The sequence below is a fragment of the Pelodiscus sinensis genome, chromosome 1 (genome assembly GCF_052426305.1).
Source record: "Pelodiscus sinensis isolate ZL-2025 chromosome 1, ASM5242630v1, whole genome shotgun sequence".
NCBI lineage: Eukaryota > Metazoa > Chordata > Testudines > Trionychidae > Pelodiscus > Pelodiscus sinensis.
The window spans coordinates 166,268,358-166,293,928 of record NC_143052.1 but is presented as its reverse complement, the minus strand read 5'-3'; the positions used below and the strand labels follow the sequence as shown (position 1 = coordinate 166,293,928).

The following is a 25,571-nucleotide window of genomic DNA, read 5'->3' as shown; positions in this document are numbered from 1 at the left end:
TCATTATGTGATAGAAATGTCATTAATAGTATATGTCTGTGGTCAGTTAAAGGACTTCTCAGAATGTTTGTTAATTGCAGAATGACTTCTTCTCAGAAGATAAGCAGAGCAAACCCCATGGAGCTCATTTTGTATTTGTAGACATCCTTTGTATCTGGACATAGCTCTACTTCGGTGGTCTTAGGGCAGGTCTACACTTAAAGTAGTGCAGCAGCACAGTGAAGCTGCTACTATGCCAACAGAAGGGCTTCAGACATACATATTTGTAGTGTAAATACAGTTTTCAGCACCAAGTTAAACTGAAGACCAGAGTAACTGTATGATACAGTGGGGAGCTGGAATATAGCAATGAAGGATAAGTTAATGAATGTGATAAAGAATAGAATCCTGGTTTTGCATCTGCTAGGAACTTGTTCAGCCTAAAACATCATCTTGTATCAACTAGAATAATACCTAATAATAACTTCTTGAAGTAGATTTCTCAACAGAGCATACAACTTTACCAACATCACACAATTTCATGTCTCAAGTTCTGTTCTTTAAATCTGTAGTCTTACAGGATTTCTTGAGCTTGTGACTAGAATTCATCAGTCTATTGCCTAGCCATAGATTTTGTAGAGATTAGGTTCATGACATTCCCTTTTCAGTTTTACTGAGCACAGTGCTCACAACATTTTGGTTAAAGTATACATTCTATAGAAAAATTTCATTTTGTAAACTCCACCATGAGTCATTGTGTATCTGTACCAGGTAGAGTTACTCTCCAAACAATGAATAATGCAACCTTGAATTCTGACCATATACATTTGTTAGAAATGGTAGTATTGATATGATGGCATTGAAGCAGATGGTTAGTCTCGCTGTATTTGACTTGAATTAGATGTATGCTAATGGAGGGAAGTCTTTGTTTTTAAAATAGAAATAGTTTGAAGCTTTTATCATTTTGGGGTTTGGCTGAGGCCGTCCTGGCCCTCTTCCTCTGGCTGCGAGAGGGAGGGTACATGGCTCGCCACTCGCTCCCCGTGAGGGAGAGGTCTTATGGCTTTGCCTCTCCCCCAGTAAAGGGGGGAGGTCTTGCGGTTCGCAGCCATCCCCCGCCCCTATAGGTCCAGCCCCACTCTCAAGCCACGCCAAGCCCCATGCTCTCCCCTCTGGGTCCAGGCCCCTTGCCCTTCTCCCAGCCACCAGGGGGGAAGGGGAGGGGAGGAGAGGCCCAGGTCTCTCTCTCTCCCCAGGCCCTTCACCTTCCTCCTCTTCCCCCTGCCCCCGCCTGGCTGCCAGGAGGAAATGGGGGGGGGGGGGGGCGAGGCCTAGGCCCCTGCACTTTCCTTGGACCCCTCACCCTTCATGCCAGCCACTGGGAGGGAAGGCAGTGAGGCCCATGGTGGAGAGGGTGTCCCCGAGTCCTGGCACCCCCTTCAGTGGGCCTCTCCTGCAGTGCCCCCTACCACAGGACTTGCCACAAGGCGCCTCCCCCCCCCCATACTATGGGAGCTGCACAATTTAAAACTACAGCAGCCACCAGCCACTTGGTTCCTCTCTGCTGCCTCCTGTTGTCCCACAATTTTCCTTCCTCCTCCTCCCCTTTCCCCCCACTCCCATGCCCACCAGCGGCAGCAACAGTTTGCCCTCGCTGCTGCTCAGGAGCCATAGTTGCTGTGCCCTGCTGTGTTAGCAGGAGGGAGGAGGCGGGGCAGCTGAGGGACTGCAGGAAGCAGAGTGACGTGATGATATCACTCTGTCATCCTGCAGAAAAAGTTTTCTTTAATATATAGAAAGATTAATGGCAGAGAATAACACAGAGCCCCCAGGTCCCACCAACAGCCAGGGCCTCTGAGCAAGCCAGGAGGCAAGAAAGCTGAGATGGCTGACTGGCAAAGGAAACCCGGCAAGGGGCTGGGATGCTACAGTGGGCGAGCTGGGACATAGCCAGTGTCAATGTAGCCAGACACAAACCCCATCTTGGTTTTCCACGAACCCCATCTTGGTTCCCCCCCCAGAGAGCAAGAGAAAGGCAGTCAGCCTTTGATGCCCTGGGAACGCAGGTGTGCTGCCTGTCCCTGACTCTACCATAAACAGAAACCAGACAGTAAATGGGCTAGCTGACGACCCGGGGCCTCCCGCCGCCCTGATGGCTAGTACCAGTAATTGACACGCCTGCACTGTCCCAGGAGAGGAATCTTCGCCCATCACATACCAGAGGTGCCCATTGTCTGCATTTTCCCAGGTGTAAATTATGCTTTGCACCCTTCGTGGGAAACTTGGTGTTCAAAGCCATTTTTCCTAATTGGCCACTTGAGACCAGGAAGAAGCCTACATGACCCAAGGGGTATAAAAGAGGTTCAGCAGCCCACCCCATTTGAGCTCCAATCATCTATACCTGCTGGCAGGTATTGATTGTCTCCCGAGGTCTGTGGGACGCCCAACCTCGCCCTACTTCTTCCCGAGGGATTGAGAGAAAGACGCTGGCTACGCCAAGTCTGGAACGCAGGGGTGAGAATATATACCTGCTATGTGTCTATTTTGCATGCATTTAATAAGAGCTCAGAGAACCAAAGGGTTTCATGGGACCTGTAAGTGACTTCTTAGTGTAATTTCTGTCCTGTCCTTTGTAGTGGCTGTGTTATCTGTAACACAGTAGTAGCATTTAACAACTAAGTTTACCCTGTAACAATAAATAGTAACTGTTTAAGCTTTATCCTGACTCCTTCAGTTGCTGTAACAGAACCAAGCACAATTTAAAAGAACTTCAGCCGGTCATAAGGGACTCACTGCCCTGACCGTCGGCTGACAGATGCTACAGTGGGCGAGCTGGGACATAGCCAGTGTCCTCTCACGCTGGCTCCCCGGTCCCAAATAATACAGAGTGGCAATGGGGGTGTTAAGCTGAGATCCGGCAGGAACAGGGATTGAGCCAGCGTCTTTGCACACCAGCTCCCCAATATTGCAGAGCTGCAGTGGGGTTTGGAGAGAGAGGGGTGCGAGTAGTCAATAGTGTTAACCAATAAGCTTCAGCTTATTGATTAGTCACCTACTCGCTTACATTCCTAGATAGAAATGTACTTTATAAATGTATAACTTAAGTATTCCTGTACCTAAAACTTACCTTGTACTTGAATAATGAAGCAGAATTGGAGGTGTATAGCACTGTGAGCACTGAACTTAGAACTCTGAAAATTAAAAGCTCGCTTTAACAGGTAAGAGGTAGTGCTGGGTAGAAAAGAATTGACTTGCAGATATAACTTGAAATTAACAAATATTAGTTTTAGATACTTCATATCATTTAAAAGCATTTTTTACTATGGGAGAAATATGTTTAAGCTGACTGCATTTATTTAACTGTTTTTAACTGCCTCGTTATATTAAAAATAGAACTTTGTCTCACTAGATTTTCTAAATAACAGTATTATCTGGTCTTCAGGTACTAATTCTGAATTAGATTATGGGACAAGTTTTAGACTGGCCTCACAACTTGGAACGTGGCAGTCTCAGACCTTGACTGATGTACCTCACAATGAGGAAACTTGTGGAAATTCATGAGCTCTGTGCCATTGCGCTTTTTTTTTTTTTTTTTTTTTTTTTTTTTTTTTTTGAGACAATTTGGGGGGGAAAAGGAACGGATAGTGTATATGGGACAGACACCAACACATACACAAAATTGCCTCTAGACACTGGAGTATTTGAAGTTTAATCCTTCTGGTTCAAAACTTATTAATAGTCATTAACCAAATACTAGACTTCGCTCCTATTCACATTAATTCTATTTCAGAAAGAGAGTATTCGCCTAAGGATAATTCTTAACTTCATATTTCCAGTTAATTCTTAACTTCATATTTTTTGTACAGCTATATTTTAGATTGATAATTTAATGATAGCTACTCCTATATAATAGTGTGTTAAAGGTTAATATTTATGAACTCAAATTGAGTTACGGCTATTGATATTTATTTCATTTTTTTAAATCCCTTGCTTCCTACAAATTACAGCATATTAATAGTAAATTATAAAATATTGTACAGTTAATAATATATTTAAAACTAAACTACAACTCTTCAAATAAATGAATGTGGTATATTTGTGCTTCATTATTACTTTTTGCCTGGTGTTTGTTCATCTCTAAGGCCTAATGCCAATAGAAGAAAAAATCTCATTGACTTTAATTAAAGTAGGATCAGCCTGTTATTACTAATTCAGTAATTTGCAGTGTCTGCTCTTGTCAATAGTGTGAAAGAGTGAGGTTCTGCTGTACTTAACTTGTAACGTTCTGGTAGCTGTTTCTCTGTCATTGAGCTCCTAAAGAGAAGGCGTATAGTAATTTTGGGACTTCGAGACTTAAAACAGATTTGATTATTTCCTTCTGTATAAATTAGTGGATTGATAGTAATGGTCAAGAAAAATTGTACATACAGTACAAGCTTTTTATCTGCATTCATGGGGAATAAGGGTTGCCGGTTAATCAAATGTACTCGAGCTTTACAGCAATGGTTCATGAATTTTTCACTGTACACTAGTCCTAGTTGCAGGATGAGATAGATCAGTGCTTTTTTTGTGTTTAAAAAAAAAGTGCCAGTACTCCATGGAAAAAGGTGCTGGTACTCCAGGGGAAACGTTGAGCTCTGACTTTAGGTGCTGGTACTGTGTACCAGGCAATATCGTCACAGAAAAGCACAGAGAGATAGATAATAACTGATAACAGTCGTATGCACAGAAACGTGACATGAACAAACTTTACTGCCGTATGTTTACAGACTTGACTTCTGCAAGTGCCAGAAAAAGTCAAAAAATGATGCTGGATGGCTATTGGAATTTTTCTGGTTAATTGAAGGAGGAATTATTATTGTAAGAGACTAGTTGACTATCCAATAAGCAGAAGCTTATTGGATAGTCAACTAGTGATGCAACTAGTCGCTTCCCCCCTGCTGTCTCTATCTGAGAGAGGTAGCAAGTGCGGGGAGCAGGATCCAGTGCTGGGAGGAACTGTCTTAAAAGCCAGATTCCCCCCAGAAAGTCTCCGTGGAGGGCAGGGGAGGTAGAGGCACAATGAAAACGGTGCGAGCGAGGACTGAAGCAGTCTCTGCTTGCGCTGCTTCTGCTGCAGTTCTGCTTTTAATTGTACAAGAGCCCCAGTGGAGTCCTTGTATATTTCAAAAGCAGAAAACCCTCAGGGAGCACTGGCCCCATTCCCCACTGGCCCCATGCACCCTGCGAAGCTTCCTTTTGAAATGTATAAAAGCCCCTCTGCTTTTGAAATGTACAAGAGCCCTACTGGGCTCTTGTACATTTCAGAGGCTCAGGCACTGCAAGGAGCGTGAGCGGGGGAGTCCCCTCCTGCCCTGAGCTGGCTTCTTTTAAAATGTACAAGAGCCTCACTGGGGCTCTTGTACATTTCAAAGGCTGACGCAGCAGGGAGCACAGAGTCAGAGAGATACCACGCTTGTTCCATGCTCCCTGCGGGGCTTCCTTTTGAACTGTATCATGAACCCTTATAGACTAATCAAATATTGATGAAAATACCATTGACTATGCAATGAGTTAATCTACATTTAACATCCTTACCATATTCACTTGCTTTCACCCACCTGAGGTGCTCTGCTGTGTAGTATTTGGCACTTCCTGTTCTATGTATTTTATGGAATGATTTGTTAAATGAATCTGGACGTGATAAGTTTTCTGGGAACACCCTAAGGGTATGTTTACACTTCCTAGTTTAATGTTGACATGCAGAAGTTGCCAAAGTCACTAAAGCATGTTTATACTTGCTTCCTCTGCCAACAGATTATGTCCACATCTAAGTTCCCCTATTGACAGCAGGAACAATGCACTGTGGGTATGTATTCCCACAGTGCCTGGTGACACCATCTGTTGCTGTGTGTGATGGGACCTCAGAACAGAGTGCGGGGCATCTTGGGACCATGCAAAATGTTCAGTCAGGAACCTCTTTGTTCAGGGGCTACTAGCATCCTTTTGTGTCTTTTTTTCCAACCACAATTCTCTCCTGTGCATTCCAGAATCTGCATTGAGAGAGTCTGGATTATGCAGTTCTCTTGCATGCTCTGTTAACTGTTTCTGAGACCTTGTACATTGCAGTGTATTGCAAACCGGTGCTTCTGGGTTAGGGAAACCAGCACTGATGAGTGGGATTACATCATTATGCAGGTGTGGGATGAAGACAAGTGGCTGCAGTGCTTTAGGATGCGTAAAACAATGTTCCTGGGGTAGTTGGCTCCTGACTTGAAGCACAATGACATTCGACTGAGAGCTGCCCTCTCTTGATGGTGCTGCAGTTGCCTGTGGATCATCATGGGTGTTTCACAGACATCAACACAGGATGGTCTGGAAAGGTGCATGATGCATGCACGGATCTTCAGGAACACTGGCCTGTACAGAAAGCTGCAGGTGGGGATCTTTTTTCCAGACCCCAAGATTACAGTGAGAATGTGGAAATGCCCATTGTGCTCCTAGAAGACCTGGCCTACCTCTTGCAACCCTGGCTCATGAAATGATACACCGGGCATCTGGACAGCAGTAAAGTGCAGTGTAACAGCCTGAGCAGGAGCCAGATGGTGGTCAAATGAACTTTTGGGAGATTGAAAGGGAGATGGAGGTGTCTTTATGGCACGCTGGATCTCACTGAGGACAGTACGTCCATGGTTATCATGGCATGTTGCACTTCACATAATCTGTGTGAAAATAAAGGGGAATTATTTGCTTAGGGGTGGATCACTGAGGCAATCTGCTGCAGAGTTTGAGCAGCCAAACACTAGAACTCAAAAGATTGCTGCCAACATCAGGGAAGCCTTGTTAGTGCACCTCGAAAATCAGGAGTTGAAATAAACCCCTAATAGGTTTTTCCATGGGCCCCCTTTCAACACAAGACATAACCGGGAACATGCCTTTAATGCTGGCACCTGGGATTATGGTGCCTGGTATGTGACATTAAGCAGTAAATGAAAGCATTGAATTGTTCTGAAAGTGTGTGTCTATTCATTAGAAAGCAGTACAGTGAAATACAATGAAGCTTCCCTCACCCACATGCATGGAAGGTGCCAGAATTGGCGACAAAATGCCTCAGATTGTCTACCCTGCATGTTCTCATCAAACACAGGGAGGGGGAAAAAGACAAGTCCCTTGTAGAGCTGGAAATTTTTTGTTGACAAAAATGGTCATTTTTCATGACAGTCGTGTTGCAATGTGAGTGCAGTTATGTCAACAGAAGGCATTTTTCCTTGACTAAACTTGTTAATGAAGACAGTCCTAATTTGGAATATGTGGTGTTATCATTACTATCTTGATAGCTTTCCTGGAATCAGGAATATGGTGTAATAAAACAATTCTTTGAAAAATCATTCAAAGATAGAGAACAATAATAGACTTCAGTGCATTATTGTATCTTGCATAGAAGAAACAACTTAATGGAAAAACAGTGTTGATAAATATTTCCTGTGGTTTGTATGAGGATGGATTTTGAGGCTAAGGGTTTGGTTGTTAAAATGTCTTATTCCATAATAGAAAACAAAATTAACCTGTCTTGTATTTATCACTTTAGATGAATATGTATATAACTGAAAATACTACGTTTGTGCCTCATTTACACAATAGGCATTGGAAGTGTTTGTGGGATTTAATTGCTTGTTTCAGGTGCTGCAGGACTAATACAAACAGTCTTTCACTTTAGATTATTTTCAGAAAAATCTCCAATGCAATTAAGCATCACCCTTGTATTTCTCACTAATATTAAAGGTTTTGTTTTCAAAATTATATTTTCTTGAAATCTTGATACTGATTTTTTTTTCATTGCAGATTATGACCGTACCAAATGACCCCTATACTTTTCTCTCTTGCGGTGAGGATGGCACGGTCAGGTGGTTTGATACTCGAATCAAAACAAGCTGCACAAAAGAAGATTGTAAAGATGTAAGAACCAAATGTTTCAATAAAATGACAGAAATATAGTGTGGTGATCTTAATATCCAGTATCTGAACCCTAATAAGGCTTGTGAGGTGGTAGTTGCATGCCCCAATGAGATGATCAAGCCATGTGGTGAAAATTACAAAGAAACTGAAGAGTGCTGTTTGGACTCTGAATATCTGAAATACATTTATGAACCTCTGGTTTGGTTTCACACTTGGTAGGAAAACTTCTATTTTGGCCTCGGGCCTAACCTTCAAACCTAGAGGCTGTGATGACTTTTTTGTACATTTTTGAGAAGGTGGTGTAAATTGAGTTTATAATGGAAGCTCAAACTGTTGAGCAGCTTCTGTAAAATAGTGGGACAGCGAACATATTGGACTAAATGAATCTCTGTTGCATCTCCCTGGATGGCATTAATTTTGTTCATAGTATCTGCAATCCAGAAAACTTTTGTTACTGATGTGGATAAAAACACCCTTTTCCCCCCAATCCATATTATACATACTGTCCCCTTGTATTTGTCTCTTCTAATTTCTGCCATACATTCCCTTTTATTAGGCTTTGGTTATTTTTGGTCCCCAATCTTGTTACATTACTCTTACTACATGACATTCTGCTATCCAATTATCGGCCCATAAACCAAATCTATTCTAATCCTTTTGAATTAGCTTAGATGCGTCCTGCCTATTTGCAGTTCTTTCTACCAGCATCCTGGTTTCTTTAAGAAAATCCAAGCATTTGTTAGCCATCTCTGCCCTTAACTCTTAGGGGATTTTTAGGTTAATATAATGCTGTTTTCATTCTGTAATCCCTTTTGTTCATTGTAGTAACTCTTCCTTGTAATACATTTACCACCTATCTGTATAGGGTCAGATCCTGTTCCTTCTTACAAGCATTATTATAGCACCTTGACTAAAAGGGCTGCATCTATTTTTTTTTAAGTGTTTTATTTCAAGTGCATAGGAGCTATTTTGTAAGTGCAGTATCTTTGTTTTATTCCAGGATATTTTAATAAACTGCCGACGTGCTGCAACCTCTGTAGCTATCTGTCCTCCAGTACCATATTATCTTGCAGTGGGCTGTTCTGATAGCTCTGTAAGAATATATGACCGGCGAATGCTTGGCACAAGAGCAACAGGTGGGAAATAAAAATTAAGCAAACTTTTCTAGCAGCAGTCAGTTCTAGTTTGTCTTGTTTATGATGTAAGCTTAGTTTTTATTTAAGATTTAGACTTTTTAAAAATTGTATATTGGATATTACTAAAGAGCAGTAACGCCTACATGGAAAGATTTTGAAAGATTTGTAAATAAATAGTGAATGTTGTTATTAAGATGTCCAAAGAACTTCTCTGTCGGTCAAATGCAGCACATGGAATTCTATGTCGTCTCCTAGGGGCTCTCTTGTCCTGCAAAGTGGAAGTGTTGGTAATGCTGCTAGACAATAATGACCTGCTATGATTCAGCAAATTCTCTGGTTTGGCATCAATCAAGTCCGAGAGTGTCATAGTAGAGAGGCTTAACCTGTATTCTTTGTTTCTACCACAGATGGCTCTGCACTTTATTATTGGTCCCCTTTCAGGCTCTATTCTCATGTACTAGAGATTTAGACAATTTATTTTATTAAATTTTAAAATCTTGATTAGAAGTTCAAATTATATTAAAAATACCTATATTCATGGTGTTAAATACTATATTTTATAGAAGTTTGTTTTTAAAATGCTTTAATTTCATTTTTATTGCTACTGTTCTTCATATTTCTTGATCTTCAGAGTATTGTTGCCTTTGTCTTGAACTCAGTTGTATAGAACTGGGAGAGAAGGGAAAATGACAAATATTGGGTATTTGTATAGATTCTGTGCGTAATATGGTGATTTTTAAGGGCTGGCATATCAGGACTGGAAGGAAATGCTGTGTCTCATTTAAAAGCAAATTCCTAGCTCATGTGGTGTTGTATAAAGAATCCAGAATTCCCTGATGCATTCAGATAATACACATTCAACTTGTCATTTGTCTAGCACTGAATATTGTCCATTGCAGGCCATTATAGTTTTGGATTGAAATCCACACATGGCAGAAAGAGAGGTGTTTTGTAATGATTTGTAAAAGAGATTGTTCTTTGAGTGATGTCCAAATGGGTGCTCCACTGTAGGTGTTGGGTCGTCCCGGTGCTCCAGATCAGAGTTTTGCACAGCAGTAGTTGGTTGGGGCACACATGGGCATGAGGTATCTCGTGCTGTTCATTCTGTGTTTTGCACGCACAGCCTGACCTCCCTTCAGTTCCTTCATTGCCACTCTTGGCTGCAGATGGAGCTTGCCTTCTCTCCTCAGAGTCACCTCAAGTTGTTTGTTTCGTTAGCTGTTATTTCCTTTTGTTTCAAGTATTAGTTAATAGTGTTAGTATAGGACTGTTATTGTAGTTTATTCCAGTTAAAAAAACCAAAGGAAAAGAGGAAAACGCTAGGAGGGGTAAACTCTGGGAGCCGTTTTCTTTCATACCATACACAGAAGTGTCCTCATAATTTCTCCCTTGTCAGATTCTCCAGATTTAAAAAAATGCAGGACCTGTCACAAAGCTATGCTGACCTCGAATGGACACTCCTCCCGCATTTGGTGTCTAGGTGCTGCAAAAATGCCCTTACAGTAGCAAATTAACTGCCCAGACTCATCGAGCTAGGGAGATGAAGCTCCGCATGCTCCTTTTTGATAATGCTCTTTAGCCTGCTAAGGCAGGGGACTCAGCCGCTCATCCCAAGCCACCCAGGGCTGAGAAACAACGAGCAAGCTTGCCAATACCAAAACTGGCTACAATAAAGAGGGTTTCACCTGCTAGATCTTTGCTGGCCTCTTCATCCTCCCAAGTCGGCTCTGGTGATAAACCTGGCACTTCCAGCAGCATGCCCAGCCAGCCTGCAAAGACTGTGGAACCCAAGTCCCAGCATGGGACACTACTGGTACTGATGACCTTGGCTCCAGTACTGGTGTCACCCAAAACCCTAGCACCGATCAAGCCCTGTGAGATGGACAGATCTTCTACCTTGGCAGTACCGTCAGTGCTGACAAAGCAACCACTGCTGACAACAGCTTGTTCTGTGTCTAAACCGCACTTGCATATCTCTGAGTCCAGAACCGACTTTCTCACTGGCACCGATATCACCATCTGTGCTGCATTCACTGGCACCGATGGAGGGATTGGCACAGACTCGCAACCTCCCACAACGATGTGCCTCCCTAATGCCTATGGCACTTGGCACTAGACCATCAAGGCAGTTTTCTCCATCTCTGCCCCCATCATCTAGAGGCTTCATAAGATCCTTGAGATCCCCGGTGCCATCAATCCAGAGCGTCTCACAAGAGCGCTTAAGTGTCTCTTCCTCCAGACATTCTTCATCTATCAGATCTTGCTGCAAAAGGTATAGATGCACACGCACATATGATCACCATTCCCCGGGATGATGGAGTGGAGGCTTCCCCCACAAAATTACTGACACTGGTTACCATGTTGTAGATTGTCACTGTCTCAATGCTGTTCTAGTGACCCTCCAGACAACCACCTCCCTCATCACATTCTCTCATCCCACCGGCTGCAGACGACCAGGAGACAGAGGAGGGGCCAGATAACAGACGAGGATGAGCCTCACAACCCAGAAACATCGTCCAAGGATCAGTCCTCATTGTCCTCGGATGAAGTAGTCATACCTGGGGACGTCCCCCCCGTTGACAACCTCAAGCAATTCCAGGAACTATTTGAGAGTGGCTACAGCCCAACAGATGCAACTCTCTGAGGTCAACGAGAAATAGCATCGACTCCTCAAATTTCCAGCTGACCCAGAGAGTCAAAATCACACTTCCCATAGATGAAGCCATCATGGAGGCTGCAGAAGATCTATGGCAAACACTTGTTTCTGTGCCTCCCACTAGTAAGCGGACAGACAAGAAATACTTTGTCCCCCCAAGGTTATGGACTTATTTACCCACCCCTAACTGAATTCACTTGTGGTCAATGTGGCTCAACATGGGCTGGAACTTCTCCAGTACAGAAACACACTGCAGGATAGGGAATTGAAAAGTATGGACCTTTTTGGGAGAAAAGTGTCCTCCTCTTCTACACTACTTTTACACATAGCTAATCTGCTCTTCAGATAAGAAGAGACCTATACTAAAATCAGTTGTACGGGAGGGGGACACAACAGCCCACACATCACTGCAAATATCGTTAGATGTTACGGACATCCTGGCAAGATCTACTGCGACTTCTATTGTTATATGTAGAGCATGCTGGCTCCAGTCTGCAGGTATGCCCAAGGAGCTTCGAGGGAAGTTCGAGGACCTCCCTTTTGACACAGACTGACTATTGCAGCCAGAATAGTCAAAGTTCTTCATTCCAGTAAGGACTCCCAAACTACACTCAGAATGCTAGGGAAGTATTGATGCAATCCTGCCATATTGATGCAGGTGGTACACACCCTATCTACCCTACCAATGACATTGTGATTGTGCATACCCCAGAAATCAACAGGAGAGCCTTCGACCAAGGACATTCTAGACTGTGGGTGCAGAGGCAGCAACAACAAAACAGTCGCTCCTCTACTTCCCACTTCAACAAGCAGCATGTTTGAAACATTGGTCAGGGGCCGACACAATGTCTCCCACATCCATCTTCTGAATCATTCTGTCTTTCACCATGGTCTACGTCCTTTCCACCATCGTTGGGCTACTATCACAACCGACCTATGGGTTTTACAAACAGTCGCATGCACTACTCCAGTGGTCTCCAACCTTTTTTACCCAAGATCACTTTTTAAATGACAGACCAAGCCAAGATCTACCGCCCTGCCCCTTCCTTGAAGCTCAGCAAGGGTGCACCACGCTCCACATGGGCTGGCGCAGAGGAGAAGCTGCATGGCCAGCTGGCTGTGGCCTTCAGCCTGGAGGAGGCTGAATTGCGCTCCAGCTGATCGGGCGGCTTCCCCTCTGCGCCTGCCCATGTGGAGCACAGCTGGAGCCTGACGCAGCCTCCCTGGGCTGAGCGCAGGGCACCGGGCTGGAGGGAAGAGAAGCAGCTGCCCGGCCAGCTGGCCATGGCGCTCAGCCAGGGTGCACCAAGCTCCACGTGGGCAGGCTCAGAGGAGAAGCCACCGATCAGCTGGAGCACGGGGCAGCCTCTTTCAGCTGAAAGCCACAGTCAGCTCTCCCAACCTCCCAGCTCCCACCATTCCTTGCAGCTACTCACCTGTGTTGTTGCTTGGTGAGTAGCTGCTCCTCAAATGAGGAAATCTAATGTAAATGTACTGCGCAGGTGTGCAGTTCAGAGAGGGCTCAAGAGCTACTCTTAGAGCCCCTGAGATCTACCGGTAGATCGTGATCTACTGGTTGGTGACCACGGCACTACTCCATCCCGGTCATCTCTTCTCCCACCTTCTCCGCCTCTCCCATCCCTCTTCAGGGACCCCTTTCACAAAGAACTTCTAAGGCAAGAGGTCCATCGACTCTTTGCTATTGGAGCTGTTGAGAAAGTGCATGACCAGTTCAAGGACAAAGGGCTCTACTCCAACTACTTCCTGGATTTACGAAAGCTCAACCAATATCTCCAAAAGCAGTGATTCAAGATGGTTACCTTAGAACCCATTATTCTAGCTCTGGACAAAGGAGTCTGGTTTGCAGCCCTCAACCTACAAGATGCCTATGTCCATGTGATGATCCATCTGTCCCACAGATGCTTCCTGCATTTTACTATAGCATCCGAGCATTCCCAGTACCATGTCCTTCCGTTTGGCTTCTCTTCTGCCCCCTAAGTTTTCTCCAAGACTCTGGCTGTAGTAACTGCAATTTCTATATTGTCAAGATGTCGTCATCTTCCCCTACCTTGACAACTGCCTCATTAAAAGGTGCATCTTGGAAGGAGACGCCCCCCCCCCCCCCCGATGATATCTACAAGAGGCCTATTCCAATCTCTAGGTCTCATTATCAGCGACCAAAAGTCCTCTTCTCTGCTTACACAGACTAGAATTCACTGGCACGCACCTCGACTCTATCACGGTCGACGCCTATCTGCCAACCAAGAGGTTCTAGGCAACACAAGATCTGATCAACATACTCACCATCAGTCCTTTAGTATCAGTTCTCATGTGCTTACAATTGATGGGCCACATGGCATCCACTATGTATGTGGTACAGAATGCTCACTTACACCTTCGGTGCCTCAAACATTGGCTGGCCTCCATCCGTGCTGCTTCAAAACATCAGGTCCACAAGCTCGTCCCCGGTTCCCCCCGATGGCCTAATCTCTCTCAAGTGGTGGACCACCCCACAGGGACATCACTCGAAGAAAGAAAGGAAGTTACAATTTCCTTTTATTTTGAAACTGCTCAGAGGTTTGGAAAGTTTTATAAATAGTTCCAGTGGAGATTCATTAGTGAGTAAAGGTGAGTTGGTTAAAAGTGAGTTGGGTTGGTTAAAAGATAAATATATTTTGTTTTGAAATGTCAAAGGAATATCATCATCGCATATGCCAAATCTTTATGTGAACATAGTGATATGGCTTCAAACAGTGAAGGGAATATGAGACCCCCTTCTCTAAGTGGATGTGATTATTTGAATTCTGTTTTGTATTGTAAATATTTTTAGTATTGATAACATTCTATTCCCAACAAGTGTTATAGGTACACAATTGAAGTGATGTAACACATTTAGCTTGCATGTACGTTAATGGAGAAAGGTTAAAGTACTAAAATAAAATATTTACTAGAACTGACTTACTACATATGGTATAAATGAGTGATATTTTTCTAGCTATAATTCATACTACTTTGGCTAGTTAACAATATATTTGCTAACTGAAAATGTATTGGTTTGCACATGTTATTTCTTTTGTTTTTATTGTTTTAGGTAATTATGCAGGTCGGGGCACTACAGGAATGGTTGCACGATTTGTTCCTCCCCACCTCAATAACAAATCCTGCAGGGTAACATCTCTGTGCTACAGTGAAGATGGGCAGGAGATCCTTGTTAGCTATTCTTCAGATTACATATACTTGTTTGACCCTAAGGATGATACAGCACGAGAACTTAAGGTTCCTTCTGGAGAAGAAAGAAGAGAAGAGGTGAGTGATTAACCCAATTTGTTGACATCTGTCTGGCCCATTTTTCCTTGGTATAATTATTGATACTAGTTGACTATCCGCTAATCAAATGCTTAATCAAATACTTGACTAGTTGCTTCATGGAGAGGCAGTGTGACAGACCAGGCTGGGTCTGGGCACAGCTGAGGGCGTCCGCTCAGGGCGAATTGCTCAAATTCGGGGCTCCTTACAGCCCCCAGACTGGTGACCTTTCCAAACAGGCCACACACCAGTCCCACAAAGCACTTCAGCTGCCTGCCTGAAGCCTCACGAGCAAAAACACCTCCGACACCCCAGCAATATCCGTGCCCCAGATGGCCCCGGGCCTCATATACAGGTGGGGGTCTTAGAACCCAATCCTACCTACCCTGAACAAGTTCTGTCCGGTTCCAAGAAACCAGCCACTGATCCCAGGTCAATTTACCCGTTGGATCTTACCCACAAATCACGCTGAGCCAATCCTTTAGCATCTAAAATCTAAAGGTTTATTGCTACGAGAAAGAAAAGCATGAGAGTAAGGTTGCTAAACTGTCATACATTACATGCATCAAATCGCCCAGTTCTCGATGCAGGCTCTAGTAGAGATGTTACAGCTGCTGGCTTAAAAGTCCTTGTTGCGCATCCTAGATCAGGATGGATCCACAGTTCTTTCCGGCCATTTGATCCCTGCACTGCTGCCTCTGGGATGAAGTGCTGAGCTGAGTAACCAGATGGAGTCAGCCACATGGCATATTTATACCTCCTTCCTGGTCTCTTCTTGGTTGCAGCAGGTCACCTGGCCAGCGGCCTATCCCTGTGTCCCCTGCTGGTAGCGCTTAGGTGTCAGACCTCATTCCCGAGGTGTGTCCTTGGCCCATTGAGTGTTATTGTTCCACATAGCCTCACTAATTAGCATGTCCATAGTCCGGGCTCTGCCCAATGCTCAACCACATGCAGAGAAATATTCAGTATCCATACAAAGTACATGCTTATAACTTCACACACAGACATCATACAATCACATGACTAGTGTACATAGGATTAGGAGACAGTAAACTTCTATTCAACACCTACATGGCCCCCTTTTATACCATTTTTGGGGCCAACGCCCCCACTTATGGGTGCAGCAGTGACCTGGCTGCTTCCCTCAAATTCGGTAACGTGACAGGCAGTAAGGGGGGAGCAGGAGCTGTCTTAAAAGCCAGTTCCCCGGCAGCACCGTCTCCATGGGGAGAAGGGCTGGGGTGCAGTAGGGAACTGGCAGTGTTCCTGCCTTTGAAATGTAAGAAGAGCAGGGCAAATAGTCCCCTGCTGACCCTGCACTGCTGAAGGCGCTTTGCTTTTAAAATGTACAAGAGCCCTCACGGCACTTCTGCCTTTGAAATGTAGCAAGAGTCAGCAGGGCTCTTGCTACATTTCAGAGGCGGAGACCCCCTTATTGACTACTCAAATAGCCGATGCAGATTAAATCGACTATTCGATTAGTTGATTTATCTAAATTTAACATCGTAATTGATACCAATGGTATTGCCCTAAAGATGAATTTAACAGTATTGCTGAAAGTCTAATTGTGTGGCAAAGCCCTGAATGTATAAGGCCCTGTCCCATCATGTTGGTTGTGCAAACGGAAAACCATCACTCTGAGCTCTGCCTAAAACACTTAATCTTTAAAACTCAGAAGAATTTTACAAAACTGAAGAAATTCCCTGTTGGGCATAAGAAAATTCAGCTTAAATGTACCTTAAAATAAAATCGGGAGCCTACAAAAACAGGAGCTCTTTAAAAGTGTCTTAGTAGCCTTGTTTTATGTCTGAGCAATGCTTTAATAGAGAAGAATGATGTTACAAAAACTGTAAAATACATCAGAACTTGCTTTTATATGGTTTAATCCCATGAAATAAAGCAGAGCCTGAATTGAAAAGATATGGCTTGGCCAAAAGTAAACAAAGCCAACTTGTGAACTGGCTCTCATGTGGTGGGAAAAGCAGCTTGCCTCTCCTCTTCTACATTGATCTTAGGTCACTGATATTTGCTATATATTGATCCAATAGTCACACAACCACAAAGGATCAAGGGCAGGGAAACAAGTTGGGGGTGGGAGGGCATTAGTAGCCAAGGGTATGTCTACACTAACTCGTTAGTTCGAGCTAGGTAGGCAAATGAGGGTAACAGGAGTTGCAAATGAAGCCCGGGATTTAAACATTCCGGGCTTCATTTGCATGTTCCCGGGCGCCGCCATTTTTAAATCCTCCTTAGTCCAAACTAACTGCCTGCGGCTAGATGCGGCAGTTAAACGTTAATTCGAACTAAGGAGTTAGTTCCAATTAACTGTTACTCCTCATTCCACGAGGAGTAACAGTTAATTCGAACTGTAGTGGTGTCTTTTTTTTTTTTTTTTTTTTTAAATGTGAAACTACACTAAGACCACCAACTCATTTCACATGGACTGCCAAATAGCAGTGAGATAGCTGTGACTGAAAAATGCTAACCTTAGCTGGATATGAGGAGTAACTGAGCAATTCAAAAGCAGCAGCATTTTGTCTGAAGCTGTTGCTTTGCCTTCTGTGAAATAGATGCACTTGCCTTGGTAATGTAAATGTGAGAAGAGAGAGAGAGTTTGTATTTTTCTGTTTATTAGTTTGCCACTGATGAGAATGTTCCTTCTCCTGCTTCTCTGTTTCATTGCTACTTATGGATTCCATTCTCATCTGTTTCCTCATGAATGCATCAGAAGAATCTGTCAGAAGCATCACCACTTTCTCTGACCATACAAATCTCAGGCATTTCTTCACTTGGAAGCACTTTTTTACAGTATTAAGGGAGTATTACTCAACCAAGGGTAATTGGGAGGGAATAGGGTGGCAGGACAGAGGAGCACATAAATGAAGTTTGAGCAGGATTCTAGTTTCTCCCTTAACATCCCTGGTGAGTCTCCTATTTTCTGTGTATGCTACCAAGGATGTATGTTCACTGCAAAATTACTTGAGTGATCGACACCTGGGTTAGCCTAACCCATGGTGAGTAGCCACTCTGTAAACCAAATTCAAGTTAGTGTGCTAATTGGTACTGAATTCACCTAAGTGAGATGCTAGTACTTCTTGGTTATTTGTGCTCTAGTAAGATGAGCCTTCTGTGGTTCTTTCCCAGTAAATTGTGGGAAAACTTCTGTCCTTCTGGACAGAGGGGGAGTTGTGGGAAAGTCATTGGAGGACTGTCAGAACTCAAATGGCTTAACCTGCATTCTTCCTAGATATGAAGGAATTACCTGCCCAAGTGAAAATTTCTTTTGGGTGGTTGTCTGTTTCTCAGAATGGGCCAACTAAGCCTGGTTGAGCACACCATACATAGAACTTGGGTCAAAAGTTTTTGTGTGTAGATGGGAAGATAAGTTAATAACAATGTCTAAATAAAAGCATCAGTTAACTCTTCAGTGAAGTTATTCAAAGAGGCCGCTTAAGGCAACTTCTCAAAATCCCCCTCCTTCCTACCCAGCTCATGATTCATGACATATCTGACTGCTGGAACAGATCACAATTCAGGAATACCAGCTCAGGGAGCATCCATATCAGCTCACATTTCTTCTCTTTGCTCCCATGGTACTTTTCTGTCTTCTGTGGTCCTGTACCTTCAGAATCACGTAGCCAGCCAAGGGAATGAAGAGGATGATTGGAGATACCAAAGAGAATTAGGAATGAAGAGGGTGAGATGAAATCAGCAAAAATATGTAATAGAGCAGAAAACAACAAGGAAAAAAAAAGATGACAAAAGAAAACAGAAGCATCAGGGGGTAGCCAAGTTAGTCTGTACAGGATAAACTTAAACAACAAATGGTCTGGTAGCACTTTATAGACTAACAAAACATTTGGATGGTATAATGAGCTTTTGGAGCTTTGAGTTTAGCATGTGCAGACCCAAAATAAATAGGGGAGAAGGGAAAAAAGGAAGGGAGCGGGAAACAAAGAGCAGAGGATATGAAAATATCAAAGGGAAAAACAAGTAGGCAGAACTGGTAACCTATAACTACCTAAAGTTTGGATAGTTAAAAGAAGCAGATAAGGATCATAAGATAGAAATTAGATAGGAAAGGTACTAATGCAAGAATCTACACAGATAAAGAGCTGTTGGCATCTTCATTGAACGTTAGGTTGATAAAGTCCCAGCCGTCCATTATCTTGATTGAGGAAGTCATCAGTATGAGAATTTAATTTGGTTTGTGACAAGACAGCCACCTGGAGATCTTTTAAAGAGTGATTAGGTAGATTCAAGTGTTCTCCAACAGGTTTCTGTATGTTCCCTTTACGTATATCTGATTTGTGTCCATTGATTCTTTCCCATAGGGACTGTCCAGTTTGTCCTATATATATAGCAGTGGGGCATTGCTGGTGTTTAATGGCATAGATCAAATTACTGGATGTGCAGTTAAATGAGCCTTTGATGTGGAGCTTACATGACAGAAAAAAGGAAAGTCTTCAGGGAGTGAAGGGATTCAAGCTGGTAGTGGATGACCTGGCTGCAGAGTGATGGAAGAGTGCGAAGTTGCAACAAAGATTCACAACTGTACTAATAAAAGGACCTGTATATTAAGCAATTTCAGACATGTGGAATTGGCTCTGGAATTCCCCTTTTACTGCAGAACTTTGCCAGAACCTGATTTTTCATTTAAAAAGAAATGTGGCTGTGAGAATTGTCTTGAAAATATGAATGCAGTGCAGTCTGTGCAATTTTTACTTTGTCAGGTGGAATAGATTCACTTCTGGTCTGATGTGAGGTAACCATACTGTGCAGGCCTCACTCTTATATGGTAAAGGTGCATCTTTTTGTTGAAGTCCAGCAGTTTTATATTCAGTGTATACACAGAGATTGGATCAACCTCCCCCACCCTTGTTAGATTAGTCTGTCATGTCAGATGCACAATTTCTAGTAGAGAATAATTTTTAAAAAGCCTCCTAACAATATACACACCCCTCCCAATGTGGGGTGGGTTGTGATAGGACAGCACCTGTAAGAAATTTAACTTTTACTCCTACCTCGACCCTTTCTGACCCATTGATCCTCTCCCATCCCTGTATTCCACACTGTGGTAGGTCATCTGCCCTGCACTGACCCTTTAAGGGGTTAAAACCCATCCCTGGGTGAGGGCTGGAGCAAGCAGCTGCAGCAGGTAGCTGCCAATTAGGGCCCAGCTGTGGGCTGTATAAATAAGGGCTCCAGGAGGGAGGAAGAAACACTCACTCTTGCTCTGGCTGGGGAGCAGGAGGGACCTAGCTGCTAGGGAAGCTAGAGGCTTCCTGATTTAGAGCAGGGCTGGAGAAAGTCAGGCAGAGCTGGGAAGGGTTCTAGGGCTCAGAGTACTAGGACTGCAGGGAGGCAGCCAGGATAGGCAAAAGCAGCAGCAGGTCCACAACCTCTTGCCAATGATGAGTGGCCATTTCAGACTACAGTTTGCCCCTGTGGCAGGAGCTAGATAAAGACTGGCAGTGGGTCATTGAGGCAAGGTGGGTGGGTATGGGGGGATTGAGGGTCCCCAGAGGGGGAGGACTCCAGAATGTGGGGGCATTGTGGTAGGGCAGTGTCCAGGTAGGAGGGCGCCACAGTGTGGGAGAGACACGGGCCCTGACGTAGTGGTGGAGAATAACAAGGAACTGGGGGTAAGATACCAGCTAGAAGGGGGTGCTCCAGCACCAAAAAGCTAATTCTCTGAGTGATCAGTTGGAGGCACTCTTGGTGGTGAGCCCACCGTGTTACACACTCCTTTCCCCAGCTCACTTTCCATGTCTTCTGCAGGGTCCAGAAGGCACCTAATTAGTGGAACCACAGCTATACCTGTGCAGTTTCGCTAATTAGATGTGGAGCCCTTCATTTTTTCATGTGCAAGTGCGTACCCTCCAAGAAACTATTACAGGCTGGACTTGTTTGACAGGAAAATGTATGCAATGGACAGCCTGAAATTTCAGGTGTAACTGTTAGGTACAGTTTTAATCTATGGAACTCCCTTGGCAAATTCAAGGAGATTCCTTTCCTCAACAGGACTGAGCACAGGAGTTCACTGTTTTAGTGGAAGAAGGTGCAGCAGTGACAAGAAAGGCCATCCAAATGGCCTTGAATGCTACAGATGGGCAGTCAGTACCTCTGCGGTAGTCATGAGGGACAGCTTTTCTGGTTGCAGTCCTCTAAGTTATCCTGGGAGATGCAGGCTGCCATTCAGGACCTCTTTGAGGGGGCAGGTCTTTTCTCTGAGCTCAGAGATACAAGGCTCCAGTCTTAAAGAATCCCATGTCATTGTGCTCCTTGGGCCTTCATACCCCTCAGCAGGCCAGAAAGCTGTTTTATCCTCTACCTTCCCAGTGTAGGTCTTGGGGAAACTCCCTGGCTGAGCACTTACAGGAGAGAGGATAGAGACAAGGGGTCTAAGCGACAAGACCTATTGTCTTCCTATTCTTCTGTTGGAGTGCTCAAATATGGCACCCCAGTCACATCCCAGGATCCACCTTCATACTCTTTCCTCAACCACCTATGCCTCTTCCAGTTGGCCTGGTCATGGCTGACAGTGGGCTGTTGAGTTGTCACATCTTCAGTTCATGGCCAGCTCTTCCTCCCATCCTTCTTCCTAGGTCCTTCTTATGAGTGACTTTTCGTTCAAGAGGTCAAAAACCTCCTGTACCTGGGGGAGGTTCCATGGGACATAAAAGGAAAAAAAGGTCTATTCTCACTATTGCCTAATCCCAAAGGCCATAGGAGGCCTCTCACCCATGTTGGGCCTACGTCGCTTTAACAAATCTCTCAGAAGTTGAAGTTTTGTGGGGTTTTTCTGGCCTCCATCTTCCCCTGCCTGGATCCAGGAGACTGGTATGCCACCCTTGACTTAAAGGATGTGCATTTCCATATTTCCATTTTTCCAGGTCACAGGCATTTCCTCTGTGTAGTGCTGGACCAGCACCATTTCCAGTTTATGGTGCTGCCTTTCAGCAGCTTGTCAGCCCTCAGATAATTCCCAAAGTGCATAGCGGTAAAAGCCATATACCTAAGGTGCCATATTCAAATGTACCCAGATCTCAGTGACTGGCTAATAAAGTGCATGTCCTGGGATCAGATATCGTGGTATGTTGACCTGATTTGCTCTACCTTTCAAGCCTTTGGGCTGTTAATAAATGAGAGAGCCAACCTTCATTCCAGTGCAACTCAGAGTTTAGACAGACCAGAGACTTTCTCCCAGAGGCTCAGTTCTAAGCCATGGTGAATCTGATTTCTTGCATTCATGTCTACTGTCACCACCATTCACACATGCCTTTGATTTTTGGCCCACATGGTGGCCTGCACTTACATGGTTCTGCATGTGTGGCTCAGGATTAGGACACTGGCATCTATGTTCCTAGCAGACACAAAGTTGGCAGTATAGTCAGAGTCCTGGAACACACAATATCATTAGTTACATGGTGGCAAAATCCTGCATCTATGCTGGAAGCAGTTCCCTTTGTGGCTCCATCCCCTGTTAGTGATTCTCATGTCTGATGCTTCAGGCCTGAGGTAGGGATCCCACCTGGGCTCTCTGGGCAATCTCAGCATGCAAAGTTGTTGGTAGAGTCACGATTGCTTCCCATACATCAACATTAGGGAGCTCGGAGTGATTCACCTGGTCTGTCAAGTCTTCCTATCTCACATAAGAAGCAGGATGGTCCAGGTCCTGATGGACAATTCAGAGGCTATGTTCTGTAACAACAAGCAAGGTTGGCAAAGGACAGACAACCTGGTTCAAGATGCTGTCAGGCTCGGGGACTTCTGTGTACAACACAACATTAATCTTGTAGTCACACATCTCCTTGGGGCCAGGAATGCTTTGACAGATTGCCTCAGCAGGACTTTTTAATCTCACCATGAGTGGCCCCTCCAACTGGAAGTGGTCACATCATCTTCCAGAAAGGGGGACTCCCCGGGTGGACCTGTTTGTGTCTAGTCAGAACAGGAAACATCACATTTTTCTGCTCAATTCAGGTTGTGACACAGACTCCCTGTCAGACTCCTTTCTGTTCCCATGGTCAAGAGTTCCATTGTATGCCTTCCCTCCAGTGCAGTTAATTCCAAGTCCTCATGAACATCAAGGAGGACAGGGTGAAGGTTATTTCCGTGGTTCTGGTTTGTCTTCTCATTGATTTGGCATGCTGCTGGCCCTCTTGGTTGCTGTTCTATTACAGTTGCCACGCAGGCCAGACCTGCTGTCCCAAAGCCATAGCAGTCTTCTACTTCCAAACCTGGCGGTGCTGCAGATTGACAGCTTAACTACTACATGATTAAATACGTTGGATTCCCTGGATGTCAGGAGGGTGCTAGCTTTCTAAATTGAAAGGACTAAGACATTGATATAATTGCTCATTATGAGGTTGTCTAGTACATGTTCAATGAATTTCTTCTGGGATCACTGTCTGCATTCATAGTTGGTACAGTCAGGCAAAGGTGCCCCTCTGGTGATTTCAACTGCCTGTCCAATCAGGGTGCAAGCTTCTTCAGCAGCTTTTCTAGCCCAAGTGCCTATTGGGGATATCTGTAGGGCAGCCATCTGGTCATCTGTCCACACATTCACATCCCATTATATACTTACTCTGCAGGCTTGGGATGATGCTGGGTTTGGTAGAGCAGTGCTGCAAGTTACAAGACTGTGGACTCCAAGCCCACCTCAAAGACCACTGCTTGTGAGTCACTTAGTATGGAATGGGCATGAACAAGCACTTGAAGAAGAAATGGCTACCTGTCTTTGTGTAACTGTTCTTTGAGAGATTTCTCATGTTCATTCCATTACCCTCTCTCCTGCCCCTCTGTTGGAATTGCTGGCAAGAAGAAACTGAGAAGGTTTAGGGTTAGTGATGCCTAAGAGACAGATGCATGAGCACAAGATTGCAGTGGGTGCCAGAGCCAGTCATACACATATCACTACTAAGGCAAAACTCTCCGACAACTGTGTATGTGGGCACGCACATAACTAGAATGGAATAGACATACCATCTTGAACAACAGTTATGAAAGGTAGGTAATTTTTTAAAAATTGTATAATGCATTTGCTTATCCTTATTTTTCTAGTTACGGCAACCTCCCGTTAAACGTTTGAGACTAAGAGGGGATTGGTCAGATACAGGACCACGAGCAAGGCCTGAGAGTGAACGAGAAAGAGATGGTAACGTGTGGCTATTTTAATGGTTGTTTCTAGTATTCCCAAAATATATAAAGGGCTAAAACAAAACTAGCTGTAGTTTTTAAGGCTCATACCAGATTTTAGAACATTTCATTTACATTTTACCATAAGAGGAAACATTTTCCTATATTGAATATAGTAAATTTTAGGCCCTGTCTTCCTTAAGGAAATTCTCACCAGGATACCTAAATCAGTGTAATTAATAGTGTAGATGCAATGTACCTGTGTGAAATGATATACTGAATTAAGCTCTACTGATATACTACCTTGATGTAACTATGCTCTTGTGAATTTCCTTAATGCAGTCATGGCCTTACTTTTTGCTAAAGCTACAACAGGAAATACTGTGTAATAAATTTAAATCTGGACTAGAAATAAAAACAACGGGGTTGTGATTTCTCGGTATCTGATAAAATTGATATAAACAAGTTTTAAATTAAATTTTAAGCACATGTGCACACCCATTCTGTTGCAGTAGGTTCCAGAGCATGTTAAACCTGTATATTTACTAAAGTTAACAACTGGGCTTCCTGGGTCCTTTCCTTCAATCTAGTTGATGAGAAATTTTAGGTGTCAGATCCTTGCCCAAAGAAAACTAATGGCTCCCACACACACTTTCTAACTAAACTTTTTATACATTTTCTCCAAGAAAAACATATACTGTAGAACCTCAGAATTATGAACGTAGTGGCTAATCATACACCTCATTTGCAACTGGAAATATGCGGTCAGTCTGCAGGGGCGCATGCGTTCGCGCACACACACACGTGTGCAAATACTGTACAGTACAGGACAGTGTTAACTGAAAACTACTAAAAAGAGGGAAAGTTTTAAAAAAAAGTTTGACTAGGAAACTTCTGTGCTTGTTTCATTTAAATTGCAGTGATTAAAAGCAGCATTTTTCTTCTGCAAAGTAAAGTTTCAAAGCTATATTCGTCAATATTCTATTTTAAACTTTTGAAAGAATAATAACATTTGGTTGAGGGTTATGAACAATTTCTCCACCTGAGGGGATGTTGTTCCTTTGACTGTACTTGTATAGTTAATATATTGAGGGCTATTAAGAGTTACAGTCGAGTAATTCTTAATAGCGCCCAATAGTTTAACAACTTTCTTAACAGCAGCTGGTGACAATTATTTTCATGATCAGAAAAGCATTTCTAATAATAAGAATACTCGTATGTCAGAGGGGCCTAAAACCAAGGTAATCTGTCAAAACATTCTTTCTATTTTCATGAAGCCTTAACTCCCTGTCCCAGCCTCCCCTTCTGATTAGCAGAAATGCAAAAGTGCAGATATCTGGCCTTGTCTCTCAGGGCTTATGGTTTTCTTAGCTATGTGATATTTGGGTTTTGGATGGCAGTAGTTGAACATATAAAAT

The 25,571-nt window shown here is 43.7% G+C and overlaps 1 protein-coding gene across 7 annotated transcripts in view; it reads left to right on the top strand.

The window, feature by feature from the left end:
* Positions 1 to 25,571, top strand: part of DCAF6 (DDB1 and CUL4 associated factor 6) — a 156,391-nt gene that overhangs the window by 47,617 nt on the left and 83,203 nt on the right. For all 7 annotated transcript variants that reach the window (XM_075909054.2, XM_075909049.2, XM_075909043.2 and 4 more), the window contains 4 exons: positions 7,801 to 7,914; positions 8,915 to 9,050; positions 14,798 to 15,012; positions 24,079 to 24,172. In XM_075909054.2, the coding sequence (XP_075765169.1) occupies positions 7,801 to 7,914; positions 8,915 to 9,050; positions 14,798 to 15,012; positions 24,079 to 24,172 (559 nt within the window). The remainder of the gene's footprint in view (positions 1 to 7,800; positions 7,915 to 8,914; positions 9,051 to 14,797; positions 15,013 to 24,078; positions 24,173 to 25,571) is intronic.